The 26,354-nt window shown below is 51.2% G+C and overlaps 1 protein-coding gene across 2 annotated transcripts in view; it reads right to left on the bottom strand.

The window, feature by feature from the left end:
* Positions 1-26,354, bottom strand: part of STK10 (serine/threonine kinase 10) — a 107,640-nt gene that overhangs the window by 60,290 nt on the left and 20,996 nt on the right. For both annotated transcript variants that reach the window (XM_070570325.1, XM_070570326.1), the window contains exon 2: positions 25,899-26,063. In XM_070570325.1, the coding sequence (XP_070426426.1) occupies positions 25,899-26,063 (165 nt within the window). The remainder of the gene's footprint in view (positions 1-25,898; positions 26,064-26,354) is intronic.

The raw sequence follows: 26,354 nt of genomic DNA, 5'->3' as shown, positions 1-26,354 counted from the left end.
CCCCCTAACCCAGCTGCCACCCTCATAGGGGGCTCTCACGCCCAGAGGAGTGACTGGGGCACTGCATTTTTCAGAAAAAGGGAAACCAAGTTGCCATGGAAAACCACAGGTTCAGCGAACCCCCTTCCAGCCAAGCCTGCAGCCCCCCCCCCCCCCGGCCCGCCTACTTGTCCCCACCTCCCAGCTGCCCCGCTTCCTATGTTCCACAGCCAGGGGGCTCAGAGGACACCTTGAGCCCAGGTACCAGCCGGCCAAGCCCTCCCAGAACACCCAGCACTGGTCTCTCACCTCCCTCCACCTGCCAGAGCCCAGGGCCCTCGCTGCAACAGAACATCAGAACCCCAGGACCTTGAAGACCAGCTCAGATGGAGAAACTGAGGCCCAGAAAGGGGATGTGACTGACCAAGGCCACTCGGATTGTTTGATGGCAGGTCCTGGATAAGAAAGTAGACTATCTAACCCCCAGGTCATTCATTCATTCAATCAACACACACCCAATAGATGTCCTTGGAAGAAAAACCGGACCCAGACCTTCAAGGGGCTCCTAGCCCTGTGTGGGGGACAGAAAAGGACAAGTAAACAATGCCATGGGTACCAAGGCAGGCCCTCCCTCTCTGGTGCACCCCACTCCTCAGTCTTTCTCGCCCACTCTGAGCTCCTATCATGTGTGCAAAGACACTTTCTCTGTTTTCTTAAAGTAGGAACTCAGCTGGGTTGGGCAGGGGTAAAACGTCACAAGCTTGAGGACACACTGCCAGAAGCTCCTCCCAGCTCCGGCTCCTGGCTCCTGCTTGTGGCAAAGTCCCTCCAACCACGCTCAGCCGAGGCAGGCACACTGCCCACAGGGTGCTCAAAAAGGCCCCCTCGCTCTCCAAACAGGAGAGAAAACCTCGGCCGTGAGCTGCTGGGCCACAGTCAACTCTCCAGCCAGAGGAGGGAGGGGGGCCTCAGTGTTTTGATGAGGCCTCCAGCTTGTGGCCAACCTTCCAGAAGCTTCCTGGTGATGTAAATATGAGGCTGCAGCAAGCACGGCCGGACCCAAGTCCACCACTCACTAGCTGTGGCCTTGGGCAAGTCACCTCAACCATCCGAGCCTGTCTTCTCAGGGGGCTGCTGACGCTGTTGCTCTTAACTGGGCCCCATCACTGGGCTACATTTAGGGGGACAAGCCACACCTAGATGCCAGACCCCACAGCAGGTCAAGCAGGGGCTTTAAACTGGGCAGGGACACTAGAGGTAGAGGGGTCCTAGGGGCAACAAGACGGCGCTGGCCCTCCTGGCCCAGGGCAGCAGACAGGCCTGCACCACGCTGTGGAAGGCTCCTTGGTGCGGGAGAGAGCTACGCAGGGGACACTCGCCCGCTCGCACACCACCGCCTGCCGGGGACAGGCTCCTCCGGTCACTCTGGTCCTGCCTGGCCGGTGGAACATCGGGCCTAACCTCAGCTCCCCCAGGATTTCTCTCCAACACCACAGTGACCGTCACCCGAATAAAAGTCATCAGTGACGTACTAGTGTCTTGCAACCCAAACGCTGAGGAAGAGGGACTGCTTTCTCCCACCCACCCACTCAGTCATTCATTTGTTCATTTAACCAACCACCAACCAACCGAGCTTGTCCCCAGGGCTCGGGGGACGGAGGGACGCAGGACAGAGGCATCGACCTTTGCAAGCACAGCGCATCATTCTGCCTGTTAATAATTCTCAACTCCACAAAAGAGGACAGAAAACCCTAAGCATTGCTGGAAAAAGCCCAGCCACAGAGGCAATGGTGAAAAACAGAAAACGTGTCATCATGCAAAGCTGCTTCCTGTGAGCGGCCCCGACGATGGGGCGATAAGCACCCAACCCCACGGGCCTGACACGGTCGGCCAGGCCTTGCCGGGCGCCGGGCGTCTGGCCAGGGCTCAGTCAGTATGAGCTGTTACTAGGACTCCTTCCTTGCGCTTAGAGGTTCATTCTTTTTTGTTTTTGTGTGTTTTCTGAGATTCCATGAAAGTTATCCTTTCTCTTCTCATTCAGAAAATGCAAACAGGGACAAATGTTCGTGTGCAATTCTACTGAATTCTTGCACGCCCTGAAGTCCCACCGCCAAACCCAGGTCAGGAAGCCACACTCAGCTTCTCCACGCCTTCCCATCCGCGTGGGCCTGGCAACGCCCTACCTCGCTGTAAAATGGGGTAATACTGTGGACCCCCAGAATTACTGTAAGGACTGGATGAGGGGTGTTTATAAAGCCACGAGCCCAAGCCCCACACACAGTGGATACACGACAGGCGCAGACACTTGCTCTTTCTCTAACAGGGTGCAGGGGAAAAGGAAAAGGCGGCAGACTTGGGTTTGAGTCCTGGTAGTGCCACTTAACTGGCTACGTGACCTTGGTAAGCCACTTAATGTCCTTGAGCCTCCATTTCCTCATCTGTAAAACAGCCCCACTCAGCTCTGCCTCCAGCACAAAGACAGCGAAAGAGACGCACGACAGGAAAGCCACACCCAGTCACACACGCTGGCTGAATCTCGAGCAAACGACACACCAGAAAGCATCTCCCTGGACCACGTCATTGAGACTCCTACAAAGCCTGCCTCCCCGCACTAAGTCTATCAACAAACAGTCAGCCTGAGAGGCGGCCACACCCAGGCAGTTCCTGCACCTTTCGGTGAAACCATCCTTCACACGACACCCTGACACAGGCCCCTGAGAGCCCTCCTCTCCGAGGGCAGCACTAGGAAGGCGCAGCGTTGCCCCAAGCTGGTCTGCTTCCTCTTTGGTAATTCGAGAGCTCCGTGACCCCTTGCACTTCCCCTTTTCCTTTTTGCTTTGGCTGCTGGGAAGCTCTGAGCTTAGCTTTGGTTTTATTCCCAAGAATAAATGCACCAACTTTGGTTCTACGCCAGGATGGAACCCATGAACCCTCACACTTTGTATATGGACCCCGATGACTTTTTTCTTAGGAGACAACTGCCCTGTCACCCACATGTCACAAGTGTGAGGTTTCCTTTGCACAGCTGTCCTCGGCACTGACCACGGCATGTGGCAGGGATGTTCCCTTAGCCTTTCTGTGAAAATGGCCTGACCACTCTTACTTGTGGCAAAATATGGTTGGTTTTTCTTCTTTTTTTCAAAGTGGTTTTTTTCCTCCATCCTTTTGGTTTAAAATTTTTCAAAGCTTAGTGCCTTTTATGTGATGCAAAAAAAATTTCCCTTTCATGACACAGTTCTTACTGGGTTCCATTACATGGGTCTTGACACGTTACCTTCCAGCCTGGCAGCACTGGGGTTGCAGGGGTTTTTACATAAATGCATGGGGTTTAATTAACAAAATAAGAATCTCGATTAAAATATCAATAATAACAGTAAGCAAAAATAAAACGATCATCTCAATGCCGTAGGAAGTTACTCAACACGCATGCTTAGAAAAGAGCACGGAAGCGCATCATCAAGACCCCGGGGTCGTGGGATCTCTGGAGGCTGGGAAAGCAGAAGAATAGCGGATTTGCGGCAAACAGCAAAAAGGCCATTTCATCAGACCTGGTGCCCTGGGCATCATGGCTGCCCTTCCCCTGCACACCCAGCATTTCTCCCTTCCCCTTTGCGAAATGGCCATGTGAGCTGGGTAGGACTCATCCCACCCCTGGTGGGGAGAGGGCGCCTAAACCAATCAGGGAAAGTCTCTGCCTCTTGCCCTGACGGCTGGCTCAGGACTAGTCCAATCAGAGCGAAGCTGGTGAGTTCTGCTTGATGGTGTGGGATGCTGTGATGTCTCTCTCTGGAGCAAATTAGGAAGCATACAGCCCCGATGGTTGCAGGCAGCCACCTTACAACCATGAGGGAAACCAGTGTGAAGACAAAGCTGAAAGAAAGAGAAGGGTGGAGAGAATCCTGGCATAACAGAGCCCCACTCAAATCTGACCTCCCTCCAGACTTTGCAAATAGAATATACAAGCCAATTCATTTCTTCCGTTGTTTAGGTTAGATTAAGTTGAGATTTCCTGTTCCTTGTTACCAAAGCATCTGATCTCACAAGAGATGATGAGGCTGAATTAGGGCAATGAGAGAGGAGGACAAGGATGCCATCTCGTTGGGGAAATAAGATTTTCCTAGGAATCTTTAGGTGATAGCAGGTAAGAACACTACACCAGTGGTTCTCAAACATGAGCGTGCATCTGACTCGCCTGGAGAGCATGGTAACACACACATCACCGGGCCCCACCCGAGTTTCTGGCTCAGCAGGTCTGGGGTAGCATCCAAGAATCTGCGTGGCTGACAGATGCCCCGGGGATGCTGCTGCTGGTCCCAGAACCATACTTTGAGGACCACTGCTCTACAGGGACTTGCAAAAGAGCAAGAGGCCTGGGCCTTGGGGCCACATGGCTCCTCCCTCTAGCAAAAGCGGAACATAAGATGGTGGCAGAGAAATACTGGGGGCAAACTGGCAGAATTATCATTTCTTTGATGCTCCTTATTCACCTGAACTTCATCATCAGTGTTCCTTTTTCTTCCTGCCGCTAAGCAAAGAGCTAGGGGCTCGGGTAGGATGTCAGGTCACCCTGGCGAGCCTTTACCAAGTGATAGCTTGAGGAGCCCTGAGCACACCCAGAGGCTTTTGGGACTCACACTGTGAAAGTGGTCAGATGGAAACAGAGTCTATTTCAATGAGTATTTTCAAAGAAATAAGTATAAATAGAGTTATTTAAATACCCTTCCATCTTTTAAAAAAGCTTTGAGGGCCTCTGAATGTGTGTCAAGGAGTCTATGGGGGTTAGCGAAGATGATGTGGGTAGAAATGACCAAAAGCACAAGCAATAAAATAAAATATAGATACACTGGACTTCGTCAACAATAAAAACTTCTGTATGTCAAAGCACACTATCAAGAAAGTGAAAAGACAGGGGCCGCCCCGTGGCCGAGTGGTTAGGTTCGCGCACTCCGCTTCAGTGGCCCAGGGTTTTGCCCGTTCGGATCTAGCATTGCTCATCAGGCCATGCTGAGGTGGCGTCCCACATGCCACAAGTAGAAGGACCTACAACTAAAATATACAACTATGTACTGGGGGGCTTTAGAGAGAAGAAGGTAAATTTTTTAAAAATTAAAAAAATTAAATTAAAAAATAAAAAAGAAAGTGAAAAGACAACCCAGAGAATGGAAAAAATATTTGTAAATCATATATTTAATAAGGGACTAGTATCTAGAATATATAAACAACTCATAACTCAAAAATAAAAGGACAAATAACCCAATTTAAAAATGGGCAAAGGATTTGAATAGATATTTCTCTAAAAAAGATATATAAATGGCCAATAAGCACATGAAAAGATGCTCACCATCACCAGTCATTAGGGAAATGCAAATCGAAACCACAATGAGATATCACTTCACACCTGCTAGGATGCTTAGAGTCAAAAAGATGGACAACAATACACGTTGACGAGGATATGGACAAACTGGAACTCTCATGCACTGATGGTGGGAATGTAAATGACACAGACACTCTGGAAGAGTCTGGCAGTTCCTCAAAATATTAAACACAGCATTACCATATGATCCAGCAATTCTACTCCTAGATATCTGAGATCATTAAAAACATATGTCCATTAGCCAGACTGACCAAGAAAAAAAAGAGGACTCAAGTTACTAATATCAGAAGTGAAAGTAGGGACATTACTACCAATTTTACAGAAATAGAAAGGATTATAAGAGAGGACGATGAACAATGTATGGCAACAAATTGGATGACCTAGATGAAATGGACAAATTCCTAGAAACACACAATCTACCAAGACTGAACCAAGAGGAAATGGAAAATCTTAATAGACATACAACTAGTAAGGATATTGAATCAGTAATCAAAAATCTCCCAACAAAGAAAAGCCCATGACCACATGACATCACTGGTGTATTCAACCAAACATTCTTAAACTCGTCCAAAAATTGAAGAGGAGTGTCCAAAAAATTGAACACTGTCTAACTCATTCTATGAGGCCAGCATTACCCTGATACCAAAGCCAGACAAAGACACTACAAGAAAATAAAACTACAGACCAGTATCCTTAACTAATAGTAATGCAAAAATCCTCAACAAAATACTAGCAAATCTAATTGAGCAGCATATTAAAAGGATTATACACCATGACCAAGTGGGATTTCTCCCTGGAAGCAAGGACGGTTTAACATACAACAGGTGGTCAATGTAATGCACATTAATGGAATCAAAAGAATAAAAAAAACCCACATAATCATCTCAACTGATGCAGAAAAAAGCATTTGATGAAATTCAACATAAGAAAAACACTCAACAAACTAGGAATAGAAGAAAACCACCTCAACATATCAAAGGCCATATAAGAAAAACCCATCGTGACCGTCACACTCAGTGGTGAAAACCTGAAGGCTTTCTCCTCTAACATCAAGAACAAGGCAAAGATGCCCACTTTCTTCACTCCTATTCCGCATAGTACTGGAAGCCCTAGCCAGAACAATTAATCAACAAAAAGAAACAAAAGGCAAGCAAATTGCAAAGGAAAGGCAAAATTATCTCTGTTTGCAGGTGACATGATCTTACATGTAGAAAACCCCTAAAGATTACAAACACACAAAAAACTGTTAGAACTAATAAATGAACTCAGCAAAACTGCAGGATATAAAACAACACACAAAAATCAGCTGAGTTTCTATTCACTAACAATGAACAATCCAAAAAAGAAGTTAAGGAAACCATTCCATTTACAAATAGCATCAAAAAGAAGAAAATACTGAGGAATACTTAGGAAGAAGCAATAAACTTAACCAAGAAGGTGAAAGATGTGTACACTGAAAACTACAAAATGTTGCTGAAAGAAGTCAAAGATGGCACAAATAAATGGACATCCCATGTTCATGGATTGGAAAGCTTAATATTGTTAAGATGTCAATGCTACCCAATGCAATCTTCAGAGTCAGTGCAATCCCTAGAAAATCCCAATGGTTTCTTTTGCAAAAACTGAAAAATCTATCCTAAAATTTATATGGAATATCAACGAATCTGGAATAGCCAAAACAATCTTGAAAAAGAACAAAATTGGAAATCTAGCACTTCCTGATTCCGAAACTTAGTACAAAGCTACAGTAATTAAAACACTTTGGTACTAAGAATGACTGACATACAGACCAATGGAAAGAGAGCCCAGAAATAAACCCTTGCATACACGGCCAAACGATTTTCAACACAGGTACCGAGAGCATTCAATGGGGAAAGGACATTCTTTTCAACCAATAGTGCTGGGAAAACTAGATATCCATGTGCAAGAGAATGAAGACAGACCCTGAAACCTTACACCATAAACAAAAAATCACTCAAAATGGATCAAAGACCTAAATATAAGAGCTAAAACTATAAAACTCTTTGAAGAAAACATAAGGGAAAAACTTCATGACACTAGATTTGGCCATGATTTCTTAGATATGATACCAAAAGCACAGGCAACAAAATAAAAAGTAGATAAATTAGACTTCATCAAAATTTAAAACTTTTCTGCATCAAAGGACACTATCAACACAGTGAAAAGACAACCCAAGGAATGGGAGAAATTATTTGCAAATCACATATCTGATAAAGGACTAATATCCAGAATATATAGGGGCCGGCCCTGTGGCGGAGTGGTCAAGTTCGTGCACTCCACTTCAGCGGCCCAGGGTTTCGTCAGTTCGGATCCTGGGTGCGGACATGGCACCACTCATTAGGCCACGTTGAGGCGGCGTCCCACATGCCACAACTAGAAGGACCCACAACTAAAATATACAACTATGTACTTGGGGGATTTGTGGACAAAAAGCAGAAAAAAAAGAAAAAAGAAAAAGAAGATTGGCAACAGTTGTTAGCTCAGGTGTCAATCTTTGAACAACAGCAGCGACAACAAAAGAATATAGAAAGAACTTCTACAACTCAATAACAAAAACCAAAAAACGGGCAAAAGACTTGAATTGGCATTTTTCCAAATAAGATATAAAAATAGTCAATAAACACATGGAAAGATGCTCAACATCACTAACGAGGGAAATACAAATCAAAACCACGTGAGATACCGCTTTACACCTAGTAGGGTGGCTATTAAAAAAAACCCCAGAAAATTAGTGTTGGCACAGATGTACAGAAATGGCAACCCTTGTGCACTGCTGGTTGGAATGTGCAATGGTGTAGCCACTGTGGAAGACAGTATGGCAGTTCCTTAAAACATTAAAAATAGAATTGGAAAAAAATGGAAATGCCTTTGGGCCAGCCCCGTGGCCAAGTGGTTAAGTTTGCGTGCTCTGGTTCAGCAGCCCGGGGTTTCACTGGTTCAGATCCTGGGCGAGGACACAGCACGGCTCATCAAGCCATGCTGAGGTGGCATCCCACATGCCACAACCAGAGTCATTCACAACTAGAATATACAACTATGTACTGGGGGGCTCTGGGGAAAAGAAGAAAAGAAAAAAAGAGAAAAGAAGAAGATTGGCAACATGTTAGCTCAGGTGCCAATTTTTAAAAAAAGAAAAAAAATGGAAATGCCTTATGATCTTGGCAATTCCACTTCTGGGTATATACCCCAAAAAGTTAAAAGCAGGGTGCTGAACACATATTTGTATACTAATGTCACAGGAGCATATTCACAATAGCGAAAAGATGGAAACATCATCAACAGATGAACAGAAAAATAAAATGTGGTCTATACATACAATAAAATATTATTCAGCCTTAAAAAGGAAATTCTGACACACACTACAGCATGGATGAGCCTTGAAGACATTATGCTAAGTGAAATAAGCCAGCCACAAAAGCACAAATATGACGACCCCTCCTATACAAGGTCCCTAGAGTTGTCAAACTCACAGAGACAGAAGTAGAACGGTGCTTCCTGGGGCTAGGGGAGAGGGCATGGAAGTTTGATGAAAGGGGACAGAGTTTCAGTTTGGGAAGATGAAAAACTTGTGGAGATGGATGGTGGGGATGGTTGCACAACGTCATGAATTTTCTTGGCTCAATTTTTTGTTGCCTTAATGCCACTGAACTACACACTTTAAAATGGCTAAAATGGTCAATTTTATGTGTATTTTAGCACAACAAGAAAACATAAATCCACAGCCAAACTTGTATACAAATGTTCATAGCAGCATTACTCATAATAGCCAAAGAGTGGAAACAACCCAAATGTGCACCAACTGATGAATGAATGAACAAAAGCTGGTACATTCACACAATGGAATATTATTCAGTCATAAAAAGGAACAAAGCACTGACACATCCTACAACACGGATGGACCTTGAAAAGACGATACTAGTGAAAGAAGTCAGACACAAAAGGCCACGTATTATATGATTCATTTATAGGCAATGCCCAGAATAGGCAAATCCACCGAGACAGAAAGGAGACTAGTGGTTGCCAAGGCTGGGGGAAGGGGCATTGGGGGGCTGGGGGGACGGGGGTAGGCTCCCAGGGTACAGATTGCAGGGCCCTTACAATGCGACCTAAGTGCTCTTCAGCTCAGAAAACCACTGACACGGAGCGCCAAGGCCTGTCTGGGCCCTTGGTTCAGTCTCCCATTTAATCCTCACAGGGTCTGTAGGTCAATACTGTTATCATCCCCATTTCATAGATCAAGGGTCACCAAACTTTTTCTGTAAAGGGCCAGACAGTAAATGCTTTTGGCTTTGTAGCCATATGGTCTCTGTCGCAAGTACCCCGCCCCGCCATTGTAACCGGGAAGCAGCCACAGAGACACCTGAACGAACGGGCCTGGCCCGTGCCCTCACCTACAAATGCAGCTGTAGGCCAGGTGTGGCCCATGGGCAGCTGTTTACTGCCCTCCATTCCAGATGAGAAAACTGAGGCGTAGAGAGAGACAGTAACTTGTCAAGGTCCCCAACTAATAAGAGCTGGGGCCAGGATTTGAACCCAGATGCTCTGACTCGAGAGCTCATATTCGATCCCTGGGCTCGACGTGGCTGACCAGCTGCGAGGGCCCACAACACGTCAGACACCATCCCCACTGGCACCTGAACATCTTTACTGTAAGGTTTCAACTCAACCTGTGAGGCGGGAATGGCCCTCCGGCCCCACCCTGGGACTCCCAGCGGGTACAGGCAGAGCCAGGATTTGAACCCAGGACCGGGTGATGCAGGGGGCTCTCAAGAGCTGCCCTCTGTTAAGAAGGCGGGCTGCCTGAGCTTGGACACAGGAGGCACGCTCCGGTAAGGGAGGCGCTTGCTTTTTCCAGGGCCCTTAGCACACTGGTCTCCCCCCTCAGCACTCCCGAGCTCTGTTTCCCTGGGGACCTCGGCTGTCCACACGCCCAGAGGGTGTCCGATGGGGGACTCCACAGCAGCCCACGGTCGCCGGCTTTCTTCTCTGGCTGGAGGCCAAAGGAAACTAGAAACCTGTGCTTACCTCTACCCCCCATCAGTTTATATTAAGCAGCTGTCACGGTGCAGGGTCAGGGTCAGGGCCTTGCTACGAGATCCTGGCAGGCCACACCACCTCTCTGATCATTCATTCATTCATTCATCCATTCATTCATTCGTGGGTTTATCAGGCATCTCCTCTGCGCCTGCACAGCTCAGTTCAAGGGGCACTCTCCCTCTGGGCCCGTGTCCTCTCAGAGTCACCCCAGGACTGGTCGCCATGAAAACTTCTTTGGAGCTATGCCAGGGAGGAGCCCGCTCAACAGTCCCCAGGACCGACATGGCCAGAATGTCTGTCTCTTCGTTACCAGACCGACCCTGCAGGACTCAATACTGACACCAAGGCACTGGGCCAGCCTGATTCCCCCTTCGGAATAACACACGCAAAGACAGCCCCATGTGTGCAGCTTTCGCCTCCACGGTCTCAACCTCCCCACGAGGTGAGCGGCTGCCGAGTCAGTTAACCGGATCAGCCTCAGTTTCCCCATCCATGACATTCAACAGAGACTGAGAGTTCCCTCTGTGCCAGGCCCTATGCCAAGTGCTTCTCATGGATTACCTTGCACTCCCTAATTGAGGTGGGTGTCCTAAAAAATGCCTACACTTCATGGGGTTTATCAGGAGGATTAAATAGGATAATGTACGCCAGGCACTTAGAACACTACCCGGCACACGGTAAGTAAATGCTTGATAAAGTTACCGATTATCATCAGCATTTGGTGATATTTTATTCCCATTTTAGGTAAGGGGAAACTGAGGCTGAGAGAGATTGCGGTCACACAAATAGTAAGCGGCAGAACCAGGACCTGAACTGGGACTGATGTGGGCTCGGTTCATCTCCCCAATGGAAGAGACCTGGTGACCCCCAGCCCCCTTCCTCGTGCCTCAAAGAGGAGGCCACCAAAAGCTGGAGTCACACAGCCCCCGGGTGGGTAGGAGAAAGGGCCCCTCTGTGTCCTTGCTCCAGCCCTCACTGGGTCCCCTGTTCAGCACACATACCAAATGAGCTTGCTCACCAGAGATAAGGGAGCCAGGCCTGCCCGGCCCAGATAAGAGCGGCTGGGACCACCCACAGGGTCTAACATTAACTTTTACAGCCCACAGGCAGCGGGGCCACACAGCAGGATCGCAGCAGCGCAGCGCCACCGCCCAGCCCTCCCCAAGAGAAAACTGAGGCGCGCTCACCACCCTGGTGACCACACGGTGCTCTGGGCCTGGGTCCCTCCCCTCCTGGGCCTTTCCTGAGGCCAACAGGAGTACCGGGTACACAAAGGTGCTCAATAAATAAATGTGGGCAACACCCCTGGAACTAAATTCAATAAGCCACAGCCAGGAAGCCTGGACATAGTCCCAGCTCTGCCACTGTCCGTGGGGCTGTCACAACCCCTTTCCTGCTTTGAGCCTCAGTTTCCCCATCTAGAAAATGAAGCTTTTAACAGCTGTGAGATCACCTACAACATTGACCCCTTCAGTTCAAGATGACAGAAGTCACTTTATCATTGTGTCTGCCATTCATATTTATAAACGCCCACTCCTATCATCCAATAGCAGAGCCTGGACGTAGTATGTGAGCAGTAAGTGTTTGATGAATGAATGAGTGAATGAACGAATGAATGAATATGAATGAAACATTTTAGTAGCCTTAAGATGCCCAGATCAGGGCAAAAGAGCCAAAATGGGACTAACACAGCTGACAGGGAGATCCTGCAAAGAAAGTCAGACAAAAGCAAGCCAGTGACTCCCTCTTCTGCCACCCGAGGGAGCAGAGACGAGGGCTGCCATCGCTGAGCACCGACTGCGTACCTGGTACGCACTAAGCGTCCGCTAGGCATCCCTTCACGTGCTCCTGTGAGCGCTGACACTCGCCCCTGCTTAACGGAGGGGGAAACTGAGGTTTAGTGGGAAAAGGGCCTCCCCAAACCACTCAGCTCCCGAGCGACAGAAGCAGGCTATAGACCCTGGTCTGCCTGATGCCAAGACACAGCAACAGCTGCAGTGCACACCGTGGGCAAGCCCTGTGCCTCTCTGGGCTTGTTTCCTCCTGCATTCAGCCCCCCAGGCCTCCCTGTACTGAGAGCCACTGTCCCCTGGGCATGGGGACACCCCATCAGCGCAGAAGACAGAGGCTCTGGTGACTCAACAGAGGCCTGCAGACAGAAGTCCACAGAGGCAGCCACCAAAACCACAATGGTCAACAGAAAAATGTCTCCAGCTTCTCAGCAGCCTGTCCGCGTAGGAGGAGACCCAGAACCTCCGCACTCCAAGCTCAAGGCCAAACAATGTGGCCATTGAGCCTCCCAGGAACGCTGGGCCTTGTCCCCCACCCCAGCCCCACCCACCCCCACAGAGCCTGGGGAAGGAATCGGGGCTCCCCCTGGGGCGGTGTGAACCCAGTGCCCCAACAGGAAGGAAGGACATCTGGGGCTCAAGGGATGACCTTGGGGGCCCTGGGGGAGGCTGTTCTATCAAAGCCAAAGGGACCAGCGACGATCCAGGAGCCTCTGCACCCGTCTGGCACATTATATGGCCCCTTTGCCGCAATCCCTGGGGTGGGGATTACGAGATCGGGGGACTGAGGTGCAAGTGTGCTGGCCAAGTCCGGGGCATCTCTAGGACGGACCTGAGCTGACTCAAACTCAGGGGCGCCCAACTCCTTCTGGTCCTGTCCAGCCCTGAGGTCAGGAGCACTGGCTTCAGGGTCAAAGTCCCTTGAGCTTGAGTCCGAATGCCACATCAGAAGCCGGATCTGGGCAGGAAACCGAAAGGACGAGCCCGCGTTCAGAGGCAAGCCCCCAGCACCAGCGCCGGGCTCGTGAAAGGGAGAGGGAACCATCTGAGAGCAGCGAGAGCTGGGCAACAACAGGGGCCCCAGGCAGCCCACGCCTCCACCGTTCAGGGCACACAGCCCCATCCACACACTGCGCGCTCACAGCTCTGTCCCTGGTCCGCCTCCTCACCCAGCCTACCGCCCTGCAGAACGTAAACTCCCTGAGGGCAGGGCTTTGTGTCTGTGCCCTCAGCACCCACGACAGCGCCCGGCACACAGCAGGCGCTCTGTAAACATCTGCTGAATGAATGAATGAGTGAATCAGAGAGGGAATGAAGGAATGATGGCTGCCCCACCTGCTCCAGGGAGGTGGGGCTTCAGTCCCACGAGATCACAGATGCAGAACACCAGACAGGCAGCAGTTACCCTGATGCGGACTCAGAGACCCTGCAGCAGCTGCAAGGGCTCAAGGGTCCATCAGTGACACCTCGGCCCTGAGGGCTCCTGAGAGAGACCAGTGGGAAGGAAGCAGCAGCCAGAAAGACAAGGAAGAGAGAAGACAGCCCCACAGCCCCTGCTCATCCCCGTTTCCCTACTTCCCACCCAGGACTGGAAGTCTCTGTTTCCATGGGGACCAAGACAGGGTACAAATGCAGGGAAGCCACCGGGCAGGGACACACGGGGGAGCAGCTGTCCGTCTACGGGGCGGCAGCACTCAGCCCGCTCCCCAGATGCCACGTGGGAATATGGGCCAGCGTGGCCGGCGCTGCTGGTCCTTCAAGCCAAGCCAGACACCTGGATTCTTATACGAAAGGAGCCAGTTTATAAAGGTTCACATCATGTCAAAAAACCGAAAAAAGCCTGCCCTAGAAGCAGCCTGTGGGCAGGTTCACACATTTGTCTGCCAACCTCGACCTTGAACACCACACCTCACCCATCAGCTGGGTGCCCGGCACGAGGCTCCTACTGTCCGCCAGCTGGGACGTGCTGGGTTTCTAACCCTGGATGAAGTGCCGGGAGGTCAGGTCATCACCCCAAAGGCCAGATGAAGAAGAGGCTCAGAGGCATGAAGAGATGTGTCTGAGGTCACATGGCGGCACAGGGGGAGCCAGATTCCAACCCAGGTCTGCAGGACTCCAAAGCCATCAAAGTGGGAAGGACACACGGGAGTGCCCTGGAAGGGATGACGGCCGGCTCACGGGGTCAGATGGCGAACTAAACCCACACGGAAATGCTTGGGAACATGGCGGGCGAATCCCTGGACCAGAGTCACCCTTATAAATGTGACACAGTGACCCCAGCCTGGCCATCCCAACAGCAGGACCCCAGGCAGAGCCCCAGGTCCATCCACAGCCACACAACTCCACCTGCCCCTGGACGGAGGACGCCTGCCGCACCAGGAGGGTCCACCGTGCCTGAGGCAGAAGCTGGATGGACCCCCTGGCCACCGGCCCCCGCCCCACCAGGCACGGCCAAGCAACACTCTGCTGGACAATGGGCTCCTCGAGCGGAGGGCAGGGGCATCTCAGACTGTGCCCTTCCAGCTGCTCCCCGTGGTGCCCAGGGCCAGCACCCAGGGAGGGGCACTGTAGGGGCGGGGGGAGACAAGGCTTGGGAGTGGCTGATCTGGGCGGGAACCCAGCCGTGAGCACTGAGGCAAGTCACGCTCTCCCTGACCCTTGGCCTTCTGTAAAATGGGGGTGACTCATCCCCGTAGAAGTGGGAGGATTCAGTGAAATAATCGTAAAAGAGCCCAGCACGGACAAAGTGCCCAGCAGAGGCCAGCTATTCCTCTATGAGTTTGCTGACTCTCCCCTCATCTCCCCCGACTCCTGATTCACCTCCAGGCCACGAAGCGCAGGCCCCCTCCCATGCTCCCCCTCCCCAGCCGCAGGGCGCCCTCTCTGTAAAGGGCAATGCGGGATGGCAACACCACACCTCCCAGAGGCCTGACGGCCCTGCACACTTTCAACTGCTCGACAAAGTGCTGTGACGGATCCATGTGCAGACACGTGACCCCACATGGGTGGCCCGCAGACCCAACCCAGAGCAAGAGAGGGGCTGAGTGAACGCCAGGGAGCCCTGGCGGCACCAAGACCCCAGTCCCACAGAAAGGGCTCCACAGGCCCCTGCTGACCACGGACCCAGAATTGAGGATGTCAGAGATCTCCAGGCCCGGGGTGCGGACTGGGGTTGCAAGACCTCCTTGAGGTCACCCCTTCCAAGACCCTCGCGTCACAGCCCAGGGGGCGCAGGCGCTGGGCGAGGGTCACACACGAGCCGCTCCCAGATCCAGGCAGATCTCAGGCCTCCTGACCCCAGCCCAGCGCTCCTTCAGCCACACCAAGTGACCATCTAGACGTACACAGCGCTGCTGGCTACTTTCCAATGTCACATTCTCTTTATAGTTCTGGCTTTTGTAAGGTCAGATATGCAATCTCTGTCAGTGACCAACAGCTGGCCTCCCAGCCCAAGGCGACAAGCCACAGAAACCCTGCCTGGAGGCATGTGGTCATGTGGACGTGTGGACAGCAGGCCCCTCCCACCCACACCCTGCTCTGTGACCTCGGACCTCACTTCCTCTTTGCAAAATGTTCACTTTCAGACAAGAAGTCACACTCTGAGAGGCCCACAGTCACATCTTTGGGGTCACACACACACACATACACTTGGGAGACACATTCAGGAAGTTCACAGACCCCTCACAAGGCTATTTTCAGACTCCCTAGGCCCAGAGACCTGGCTTAAATGCCCAGCAGGTCTGAGTAGCTAATTTACAGGGCGAAGTAGTCTGCATATATGAAAAAATGTCCTCTCACACACTTTTCTGGGAACACAGTCTTCTTGGCTATCTTTACTTTCTTCAGTTTTGACAGAGATATGGAGTTAGAAATACTTCCCATTAATTCCACTTTAAGAAAAACAGTGGCACACACCAATGACAAACAGCCCTCAGCCACCATATTGGGCATGCATTAGGGAGTAGTGAGGTCTGAGGCTAATTGGAGAGCACATCTCTGCCTGAGGGGCAGATGCTGTTCAGCCCCAGGCAACTGCTGCCGTGCAGAAAAGCAGCTTGTTCAGCCTCATCTCCAGGTAATTCAAGAAAGGTCAGAAGGCCAGGATTTTACCTGACATCTTCTGACAATATGCTAGCAACGAATTTCTAAAAACATCACGCATGCCAAACACAATGTGTTTGCAGGCCCGATCTGGCCGAGACCATCAGTTTGCGGCCCTGCTCTAAGGGTTCACACGCTCGGGTGAGGGGCCGGGGCTCACAGCCTGGCTGGCCCGGGGGACACCCTCCCACCCCAACAGCAGGGGGCCGCAAGTGGCAGAGACCTGTGCTTCTCAACTGGGGGTGACTCTGCCCCACAGGGGACCCGGCAACATCTGGGGGCATTTTTGGTTGTCAGAACTGAGCGGGGAGGTGGGGGATTCTCCCGGCATCCGTGGTTAGAGGCAGGGACGCTGCTAAACACCCTACAACGTACAGGACAGCCCCCCACATGGAGAATGACCAGAAGGCCTAGGAGCTACTCCAGGGCCACCTTGGGAGAGGCCTCCCGACTCAGGGCAGCTGCTGCTTTCCCTGCGGCCCACAAGGACTTCTGGGGAGATTTCAGTCAAAAAGAATCTCACAGCCAATGTCGGAAAAGTGCAGGTGTAAACAATGAGAGTTAAGAAGCAAGCCGTGGGGGCAAGACCACTGGCCTCCGGGTCAGGCGAGGGGGGTCCAAGCCCAAACTCTGTCCTCTCAGTGTCACTGGACAAGTCACTGAGCCTGGCCCCCTCATCCCTCAGAGGACCATCCCAACCTCTGACCTCACAGGGCGTGGCTGGGCCCAAATGTCCCGCCAAGGGAGCGCCCCTCCCCCAGCGCACCCCCAGAGGAGGCCCCGGGATGGGGAAGTGACTTTGGGGCCTCGCATGGCACCAGGGAAAGGGGTCCCCCTCAGCTCTCTCCCACCCTCCCAAGCCCAGTCACGCTGATGTGCTGGAGAGTCCTGTCGCGACACCCCCTCCTGACAGGGCTGCAGGGCCCAAGTGGAAGGCTGGGCAGGCAAAGGCTTTGGGCTAGAACTTCACAGAATTCGTTTATTTTCCTTGATTTCTATTTATGGCAAGTGAGTCCTAGTTTTCCATTTAGGGTAGCAGGATGAAAGTTTCTTTTTAAATAAACGTATTTAATTTCTAAAAAGTGAGTCACCTTAAAAAAACATCACCTCTTTCAGAGGTGGCAGGATGAACGTGGTTTGGAGAGGCAGCCCTACTGAGAGTGTCATATCCACAAACGCTGCGGCCACGAGTGCTGGGAACAGCAGTCCGCACCCAGGGAACCCCAGGAAGACCCCGCGAGCGTGGGGGCTGCCCACGCCAGACCAAGGGGTCAAGCTTTCTCTGGTCGTCAGCAAGGAGATTCCTGGGCAGATAAACTCCCTACAAACCTTTCTGAGCAGACAAAACCTGGGGACAGAGGAACCTCTGCGCTTCACCCGTGCCACGTCTCCAGGGCAGGCCAGGGAGGCTGGGCTTGCCATGTGTACATGAAAGGCCCTTCCTCACTCCGCACTGCTGTCGTCATCTGCCCGGACGTCACCCACCTTCTTGTTTGGGGGCGACATGATCACAGCGAAGCCTCAGGAAGGTTCAGCACGTGAAAGGCAGAGAAGCCAGAAGAGAGGGAGCTGCAGGGAACCGGGGGGGTAGGGGGACATAGAGCGAATGGAAAGAAAGGGCTGGGGAGGAGGGGAGAGAGGGACAATGGCAGTCACCAAGCACCCACTTTGTGCCAGACAGTGCTGCCCATACCCGATCTGCATGCCTCACTTAATCCTTACAATGGGATGGGTTTTGTTCTCATCGCCCCCATTTTACAGATAGAGACAGAGACTTAGAGGTTAGCTAAGGTCCATACTGGCACCAAGAGACAAGACTGGACCCAGCTCCTCCACTGCAGGGCAGTAAGAGGAGGACACACGCACGAGACAGACAGGGAGAGGAATCAAAGGGACTCAGAGACTAACCAGGTTAATGGTGGGAGCGGAGGGCAGACACTGCCCTGCCTGAAACCACCAGAGGTTTCCCAACACCTCCCATAGGATCACATGCCTCGCTCCCTGACCCCATCTCCTGCCCCCAACACAGGAGGCACACTCGCACCTCAGGGCCCTCGCACCTGCGGCAGCCTTGATCCTCCCACCACTGCTCCTTCTCGAACGTCACCTCCTCAGACAGGCCCCTCCCTGACCACAGCCTGAAGGGGGCCTGCCCTGTCCCTAGGCGACACCTCAGATTTTATATCCATCAGTCCTCATCATCGCCTGAAGGATGTGTTCACAGGCCCACTGGCTGTCTCCCACCAGACTGGAAGCTCCACGAGGATGAGGACAGTCTCTTGTTCACCGCTGAACCCCCAGCCCCTAAAACACAGCCTGGCACACAGTAGGTGCTCAGGGGCAAGTGTCAAGGCCTGGACCATCTGGCCTCCTTTTGCAGTATTCTCTGCCTCTCTCCCTTTGCCGTGCTCAAACCACAACTGCTTCTGTCGGGTCCTCCACAGACCTCGTGGCTCCTGCCTCAGGGCCTTAGCACTTCCTAGTCCCTCCACCCGGCACTTTCTGCTCTGAAATATTTGTGGGTCTGCCCTCCATCCTGTCTTCTGGGCCTCCGCTAAAATGCCACCTCCTGAGAAAGGCCGTACCTCTCCACGCTAGTTAAAGCACCTGACGCCCACCCCAGGGCCCTCTGTGGCATCTTGCCGTTTATTTTCCTTCTACACACTTATCACTCACGGAAGTCTTCTCATGCACTTCTTTATTTGCTCTCCTACTGTCCGCTTCCACCACGAGACTTTGGGCCCAGCGAGGCTGTATCCCCAGGGCCTGGCACAGGGAGGAATTCAACAGGACTTGTCTAAATGAATAAATGAAGATGCTGCTGCCTGACAGGGCTGCAGGCTTCGTTCCCCCACTGCCCACCTTCTAGAGATAAGGGCCAGATATCCCAGGGGAACAGGGAGCAGTTCGAGGCATCAGGGTTTGCTGTCCTGTCAAAAGAGGCTGAGCAAGACTAGTGGTCAAGACCCAATCAGAGGGGCTTTCCAAATTCTCGCCACCTGCGAGAGCCGGACTCCGAGTCATGGCACTGCGCCAGGTTCAGCGCAAACGAGCAGCATTGGAGGAGTGAAGTTCCTCCGCGCCCCCCGAAATTATCCACAGCTGGAGAGCTGTTCGGTCACAAGAAAGGTGACATCAGCCTCGGGCACGCTCCATGGGCTGCAGGCCACCAGCCCCTCCGCCCCCGACTCCAGCCTCCCCAGGCAGGGCTGGCCCCAGACAGCCTCGGCTGCCTTGAGGGGACCCATCGGATCGTCACTCCGTCCGTTGCTCAGGACCAGCCCCGGGTAAGGATGCTGCAGGCTCCTACCTACGGGAGGAGGTCGACACCAAGACTGACAGCGGCACTAAAATGTGGCTGTGGGATGAGCGGAAACAAATGGAGCAGAGAGCAGAGGAAGAGGAGGCACCGGGAGGAAACTAAAAACCTCATGGAGGGAGGGATGCTGTTGCTGACTCTGCAGAGGACGACGGGAAGGGCATGTCTGGAAAAAGGCGCTGGATGAGCAAAGGCCTGGAGGCATGGCCTGCAATCAGCTTAGAATAGCTGGAAAAGAGGGGTCTGCGAAGGTAGTGATAGATGGCAGACGATAATTAGCCTCTGTAGCAGGCACTGGGTTTGGAATATATTCTGGAGAACTGAGGAACGGCTTTTCAGAGGACAGTGCCACATGAGTAGGGTCTCTCATCAACAGTCTTTGAGGACCTCTGTATGTCTGGCTTTGTGACTAATTTGCTGTGTGACCCTGGGTGAATCCCAGGCCCTCTCTGGTCTGCTGTTGTCTCATCTTTCAAATGAGTGCTTAGCTGTGTGACATCCAGCCTCAGCATTCTGCGGTGCAGTCAGCACTCCTCTGCTCTGGCTCCAGGGGTGTGCTGGGGACGGCTCTCACTGGCTTGTGAGAACCGACGGGTAAATCTTCAGGAATTTTGTAAACTAGCTGTTAAACATGACCATTATTTAAAATTAAGTTACATAACCCTGTAATTCTAAAAATTATATTAAAAACAAAGATAATAAATACTTAAAACTCATCACTTCCCTAATCATTGTAGCACATTCTACTGTTATGTACGCTTTGGAAGTTACTTCTTTCTCTCGTATCCATCCATCCAAGCACATCCACGTCTGTTGTATCCGGCAGAAACACTCCACGTTGAGTGCCACCACACTTCTTCCCAACTCTACGTTAGTGACGTCACGTTGGTAGCTTGGCGCTGACCACGGCGGGAATGTTTGCACCACAGAAATGGCAGATGCTATAGGCCAGGGCTGCCCTTCCCAGACAGCGGACTGTTGACCCTCCCATCACGCCGCTCTCGCCTGCTCCCACGGCACGTGCAGGGAAAGAGAGAAAACCCGGCTCAGGGCTGGGGGCAGGGGGGATGCGGGGACCGGGGCAGCTGGCAGGCAGAGGGAATCCACGGGGTCGGCCCGGGCTGCCCACGCTCACTCACCGTCAGGGGCCTGGGGGAGGTCGAGAGCTGCATCATCCACACTGTCCCACACAGCAGCCACTGACCCCCTGTGGCTGCTGAGCACTTGACATGTGGCTAGTGTTGAACTAAATTTATAATTTTATTCACTTTTAACTAAACAAATTTTTTTTTTTAAGATTGGGACCTGAGCTAACAACTATTGCCAATCTTTTTTATTCTGCTTTATCTCCCCAAATTGTCCCCGTACATAGTTGTGTTTCTTAGTTGCAGGTCCTTCTAGTTGTGGCATGTGGGACGCCGCCTCAGCATGGCCTGACGAGCGGTGCCACGTACATACCCAGGATCCGAATCGGTGAAACCCTGGGCCGCTGAAGTGGAGCGCGTGAACTTAACCACTCGGCCTCGGGGCCGGCCCCCTAATTAAACAAATCTAAAAACTGACACTGGATTCCGTTACTGGGAAACATTTAAGAATGCTGGAGCAACTTGGGGATATGAATCTACTCTGTCAACTGTAAATTTTACAACATCTAAATATAGATCAATTTTATGACAAACTATAAATTTTATGACATCTAAATATAGATTTCCGATAACACGGACCTCCTGAATTGAGATGTGTTGTAACTGTAAAACACACGCGGGATATGAAGGCTTCGAATGAACAGGTAAAATATCCCGTTCATAATCTTTATGTTGATTCCATGTCAGAATGACAATATTTTGATGTACCAGGTTAAGTAAATCATATTTTTAAATTAATTTCATCTATTTCTTTTTGCTTTTTTTAATGTGGCTATTAGAAAATGTATAATTACATATGTGGCTCACGTTATATTTCTATCGGGCAGTGCTGGTCTAGAATATTTTGGGTTGTTTTCTTTCCCCCACTTGTGCCATCAGATATTCAAAAGCAGAAGTCGTCAAAAGAAACCACTCGAAGGATCTTGCTAAGATCACAAATTCCGGAAGTAAACGAGCTGACCCTGTCAGACTGCAGGTGGGGTGGCTGGTGAACGACCCCTGCCCATCCAGAGGGAAGCTGTCCCTGGATGCCACGGCCGGGGAAGAGCCAGCTCACTTGGGCAACAGCCGATTTCTCACCCCAAAGTCCAGCCCCTGAGGGCAGTCCAGGCCTGCTTTGGTCAGAGACACCCGTCCGGAAAGGCAGGCTCTTGGAGCCACACAGAAGGCCTGAGCCTGGCCCTGGGAGGGTCCAAGAACCATCACACAGAAGGAAACACCAAAAAGTAGGTGCACCCATCAACCCTGTGTCTCAGAACAACGCAGCTTCTCCCTTCCACACTTTCATACATGCTGTTCCTCTACTGAGACTGCCCTTCCTTCTCTTATCCCTCTGGAGAATTCCTACGCATCCTTCAAGATCCAGTGCAAATGTTCCTTGCTCTGAAGCCTTTCCTGACCAGGTGATGTTTCCACATCACGGCCTCGGGCTTCTGGCCTAGTCTCTTCTTACCACTTCCTTGTCAACCTCAACGCCTCTACTCTTGCCCCCTCAAAGCTGATTTCTTTCTAAAACACAGAATACGTGTCTCTCTCCTATGGAAACTGCCACTAGGTCCCCATTACCTAAAACCCTAGTTCTCAAACTTTACACAAGCATCAGAGTCACCTAGAAGACGCCTTAACAACAGATTGCTGGGGGGCCAGCCTGGTGGCGCAGCAGTTAAGTACACACATTTCACTTCAGCGGCCCAGGGTTTGCCAGTTCAGATCCCGGGTATGGACATGGCACTGCTCACCAAGTCATGCTGTGGTAGCCGTCCCACATACAAAGTGAAGGAAGATGGGCATGGGTGTTAGCTCAGGGCCAGTCTTCCTCAGCAGAGGAGGATCGGCAGTAATTAGCTCAGGGCTGATCTTCCTCAAAAAAAAGATTGCTGGGCCCCACCCAAGAGTTTCTGAGTCAGCAGGTCTGGGCAGGGGCCTGATACTCTGCATTTCTAACAGCGTCCCAGGGGGTGCTGCTACTGGCCCAAGGGGTGTACCTTGAGAACCACTGATCTGAAAGATTCAGCACAAACTCTTCAGCTTGGCGTCTGAGGCCCTCCACGACAGCCGCCAGCACTTCACTGCCCTCACCTCTCACCACGCGCAGCCCCAGCCTGGTTCCCCCTGCTCCAAACACATCACAGCTTGCGCACCTCCACACCATTGCCACGCTGTCCCTTTTGCTTGAAACCCTCTGTCCCTTTTGATCCACCCGGTTCCAGTGTCACCTTCCTGGATTTCACAATGTCTAAAACACAAATCCTCAAAAATGAGGAGACAGCACCTTCCAGGGTCTACAAAGTAACAAATGCAGGCTGTGGGGTAGCCACAAGAGAGGCGGGTGAGGACTGGGTTTGGCCATAACAGCAGCCCTGGATAAGAAAGTACCAGCTTCAAGTGGCAACTTTGAGACAGAAAATTCTGGTATCTCTATTTAAACAACCTCGTGACGGTCACGGTCCAGTTATGAAGTGTCCTTTGTCTCTATCTGGTTTCCAGCTCTGCCACTTTCTAGCTGTGTGGCCTGGGGGGAACTTAGCATCTTTTGTGTCTCATTTTCATCTGTAAGATGGGGATAAAGCAACGACCGCATAGAACAAAGATTAAATGACAAACGCAAGGAATACTCTCAGCCACAGGCCTAGCACACAGTAAGCCCTTAATAAACATTGGCTGTTGTCGGTATTATCTTTGGACCTGGGAAAGTAATGAACTTGGTACCTAGCCATAATCGACAATGGGAACAGGCACACAAAAGATGCTTTCTTCAGGAGTACATAATCGGCGGTCCAATAAAGGTTGCACGGATGGAGGGGAGGACGGATGGACAGACAAACGGATGGGTGGGTGTGTAGATGGGAAATTCCTTTGTATAACATCAAGGGTAGTTCCGCGACGCCTGTCTGAAAATACTTAAAAATCTTAAAAATTCTCAGGCAAGAACACAAAAATTCAAAGATGTCCATCACAAAGTTGTCTATAACAGCAAAAAGAAAAAAAAAAAGAGGCAGCCTAAATGCCCAGCAGTAGTGGTGGCACAGTCAGAAGACGGAAGTTGATGGAACAACGAAAATGAAGACGCAGGTGGTTCCCTACTGACCTGGAAAGTTGTTCTTAATAAATCTTAAGAAAAAGAGCAGAAGGTAAAGGAACAGCTATGGTACAAATTCATCTTTTTAAAAAAACTGTGGGTGTGGGTGTGTGTCTATACAGAAAAGTCTAGAAAATATATATTCCAAATGTTGCCAGTGGTTATCTCTGATGTAAAAATTTGGATGGTATTAATCTTTTTTTTTTTTTTGCTTTTCTGTATACTCTCATTTTTCTCTGATGACCATATACATAAAATATTTAATTTCTTAAAAGAAGAAAAAACATTTTAAAAAGCAGCTCCATGAAACAGGACAGAGGACATGTACAGGCTCAGATTCATCGGTCTCAGCTGTGTGACCATGAGCAAGGGGCGTGCCTTCTCTGTGCCTCTGTTCCCTCCTCTGGAAAGGGGTGACCAGTCTCCCTGCCCTGCTCACCTCCCACGGTGCCTGGAGACAGTAGGTGAGGAACGGCTTTGAAATCTGCAGCCACAGCCAGGAGGCAGTGGTTTTATTTTCCCTAATGACATCCAGGAGGCTCCCCAAGGAGATGCCTCAACAGGCAAAGGAAAGCCGGCCTTTGTCAGGCGTCGGCGGCGGGGAGCCAGTTGAAGTGGACAGAGCTCTGGGCAGGGCTGGGGGCCAAGCTCTTACCCCCTCAGACACTGGCTTCCTTCATTTTCTTGAAGTGAGAGGGATAAACTTCGACAGTGGTTTCTAAACGCTCCTTTGGTTTCCTTAAACAGCAGGGTCCTTTTCTCAAAGGACACAGATTTCCCTGTTAAGCGTCAGTAGTTCTGTTCCTAAAAATCAGGTATTCTGTGCAAAAAAAAAAAAAAAAAAGCCAGGTACCAGTCTATTTCCCATTATTTCAAGCGGGAAAAATTGTAAAGCATGACATGGCAACTTCAAATTCCCCACTAATTTCCTAAAATGTAACTAAAACATAGTAACACTGTCTATACATAAGTGAACCGTAGTGACAGAAGGAAAATGCCTGAAACATCCCCTCCTCAACCAAATACTTACCAACAGCTCTTAACAGCCCTGCTGTGCGCAGTCCCAGTAGCCTGGGCGGCTCTTGGCTCCAGCGCCATCCGAGCGGCCCTGCCGATGCCCAACCTTTGCAAAATAGCTACATGGGATTCTGACAGCCTTCCAGTTGCATCTAGAATTTACTTGATACTTTTCCTGCCCATTATTTTGTTACAAATGTTGTTCTGAGTTTTAGGGACATAAATATGATGTTTTACATATAAAACATTGGCTGAAAAATAGTGTGGTGAGACACGGACCTTCTGGGAAGTCTGGGTTTTATAAACTCAGAGGCATTAACGCTGGGAGAACGTGCGTGGGGAGATCCTGCGCAGGGCAAGCTTGTCCTATGAACACCAGGGGCACTCCGGAATCCTCTAGAGTCAAGGGGGGTGGTGCTGAGTTTGGAAGGTGGGGCTGGAAGCTGCATCTGCAGCGGGCTCATGAAAATACGAGGCTGCTGCTGGAGAATGCAGGGCTGGTAAAGGGCCGCCTTCTTTCGTGCCGCCATGGAAGGGGATCGCCAAGCAGCAGCCGCAGCAGCCGCAGCAGTGGCAGTAACGCTGGGGCCACCACAGATAATAAAGTAGCCACCACTCACCGAGCCCTCACGTGCCAGGCACTCTTCCAGGCACCTGTCATGATTAACTCATTTAATCCCCATCACAACTCCACGAGCTAGGCACTGTTATCATCCCCACCTTACAGACGGGGAAACTGAGACACGGAGGGGTGAAGAACCTGCCTGGAGTTATCCAGCCTCTAAGTGGCAGAGCCGGGATTCAAGGCGAGGCAGGAGAGCTGTAGTTTCTTCCAGCTCCAAACCCCAGCCCCCAGCCCAAAAGTGGGCAGGCTCTGCAGAAAGGGATGACAGGGGACCCGGAGCACCGCCCCCCCCGCCCCCCACTTCACGTTCTCTTAACCCCGGCCTTTGCCCTCAAAGTAGACACTGAGAAAGAGCCGGGGACCTCAGGACCAGGCCGTGGGGGCCGAGGGCAGGTGGTGGGGCGCGCTTACCCACAGCTTCCCGTCGTAAAAGTAGGCCCCCAGGAGCTTCACGATGTAGGGGTGGTCGCAGGTGGCCAGGATCTCGATCTCCACGATGTAGTCCTCCAGCTCCTCCTCACTCTTGGTCTCGATGACCTTGGCGGCGGCCAGGGCGCCGGTCTCCTTGTTCTTGGCCTGCAAAGTGGAGACACAGAAAGTCAGCAAGGCGGGCTCGGCAGGAAGCTGAGGCCTGCAAGGCAGCTCAGAGGCCGGATGTCCAGACGGGGACTGGGAGGCTGAAGCAGGAGATACGCTCTTGACAATGGCCAGTGCTGCCCATTGTGTCAGCACGGAGGGGCACGCATGAGAAGCAGTGTTCTGTGCTCAAGAATAGTAATTTTTGAAAGTACAACACATTCATACTATGGGATAAAGAAAAATACAAGGATGGCATGGTGCTACAAACACCAACATGGGAAGCGTGTT

This window comes from Equus przewalskii, chromosome 13 (assembly GCF_037783145.1).
Source record: "Equus przewalskii isolate Varuska chromosome 13, EquPr2, whole genome shotgun sequence".
Taxonomy (NCBI): domain Eukaryota; kingdom Metazoa; phylum Chordata; class Mammalia; order Perissodactyla; family Equidae; genus Equus; species Equus przewalskii.
Note: the sequence above shows the minus strand (reverse complement) of the source record. Positions and strands in the feature narration are given on the sequence as shown.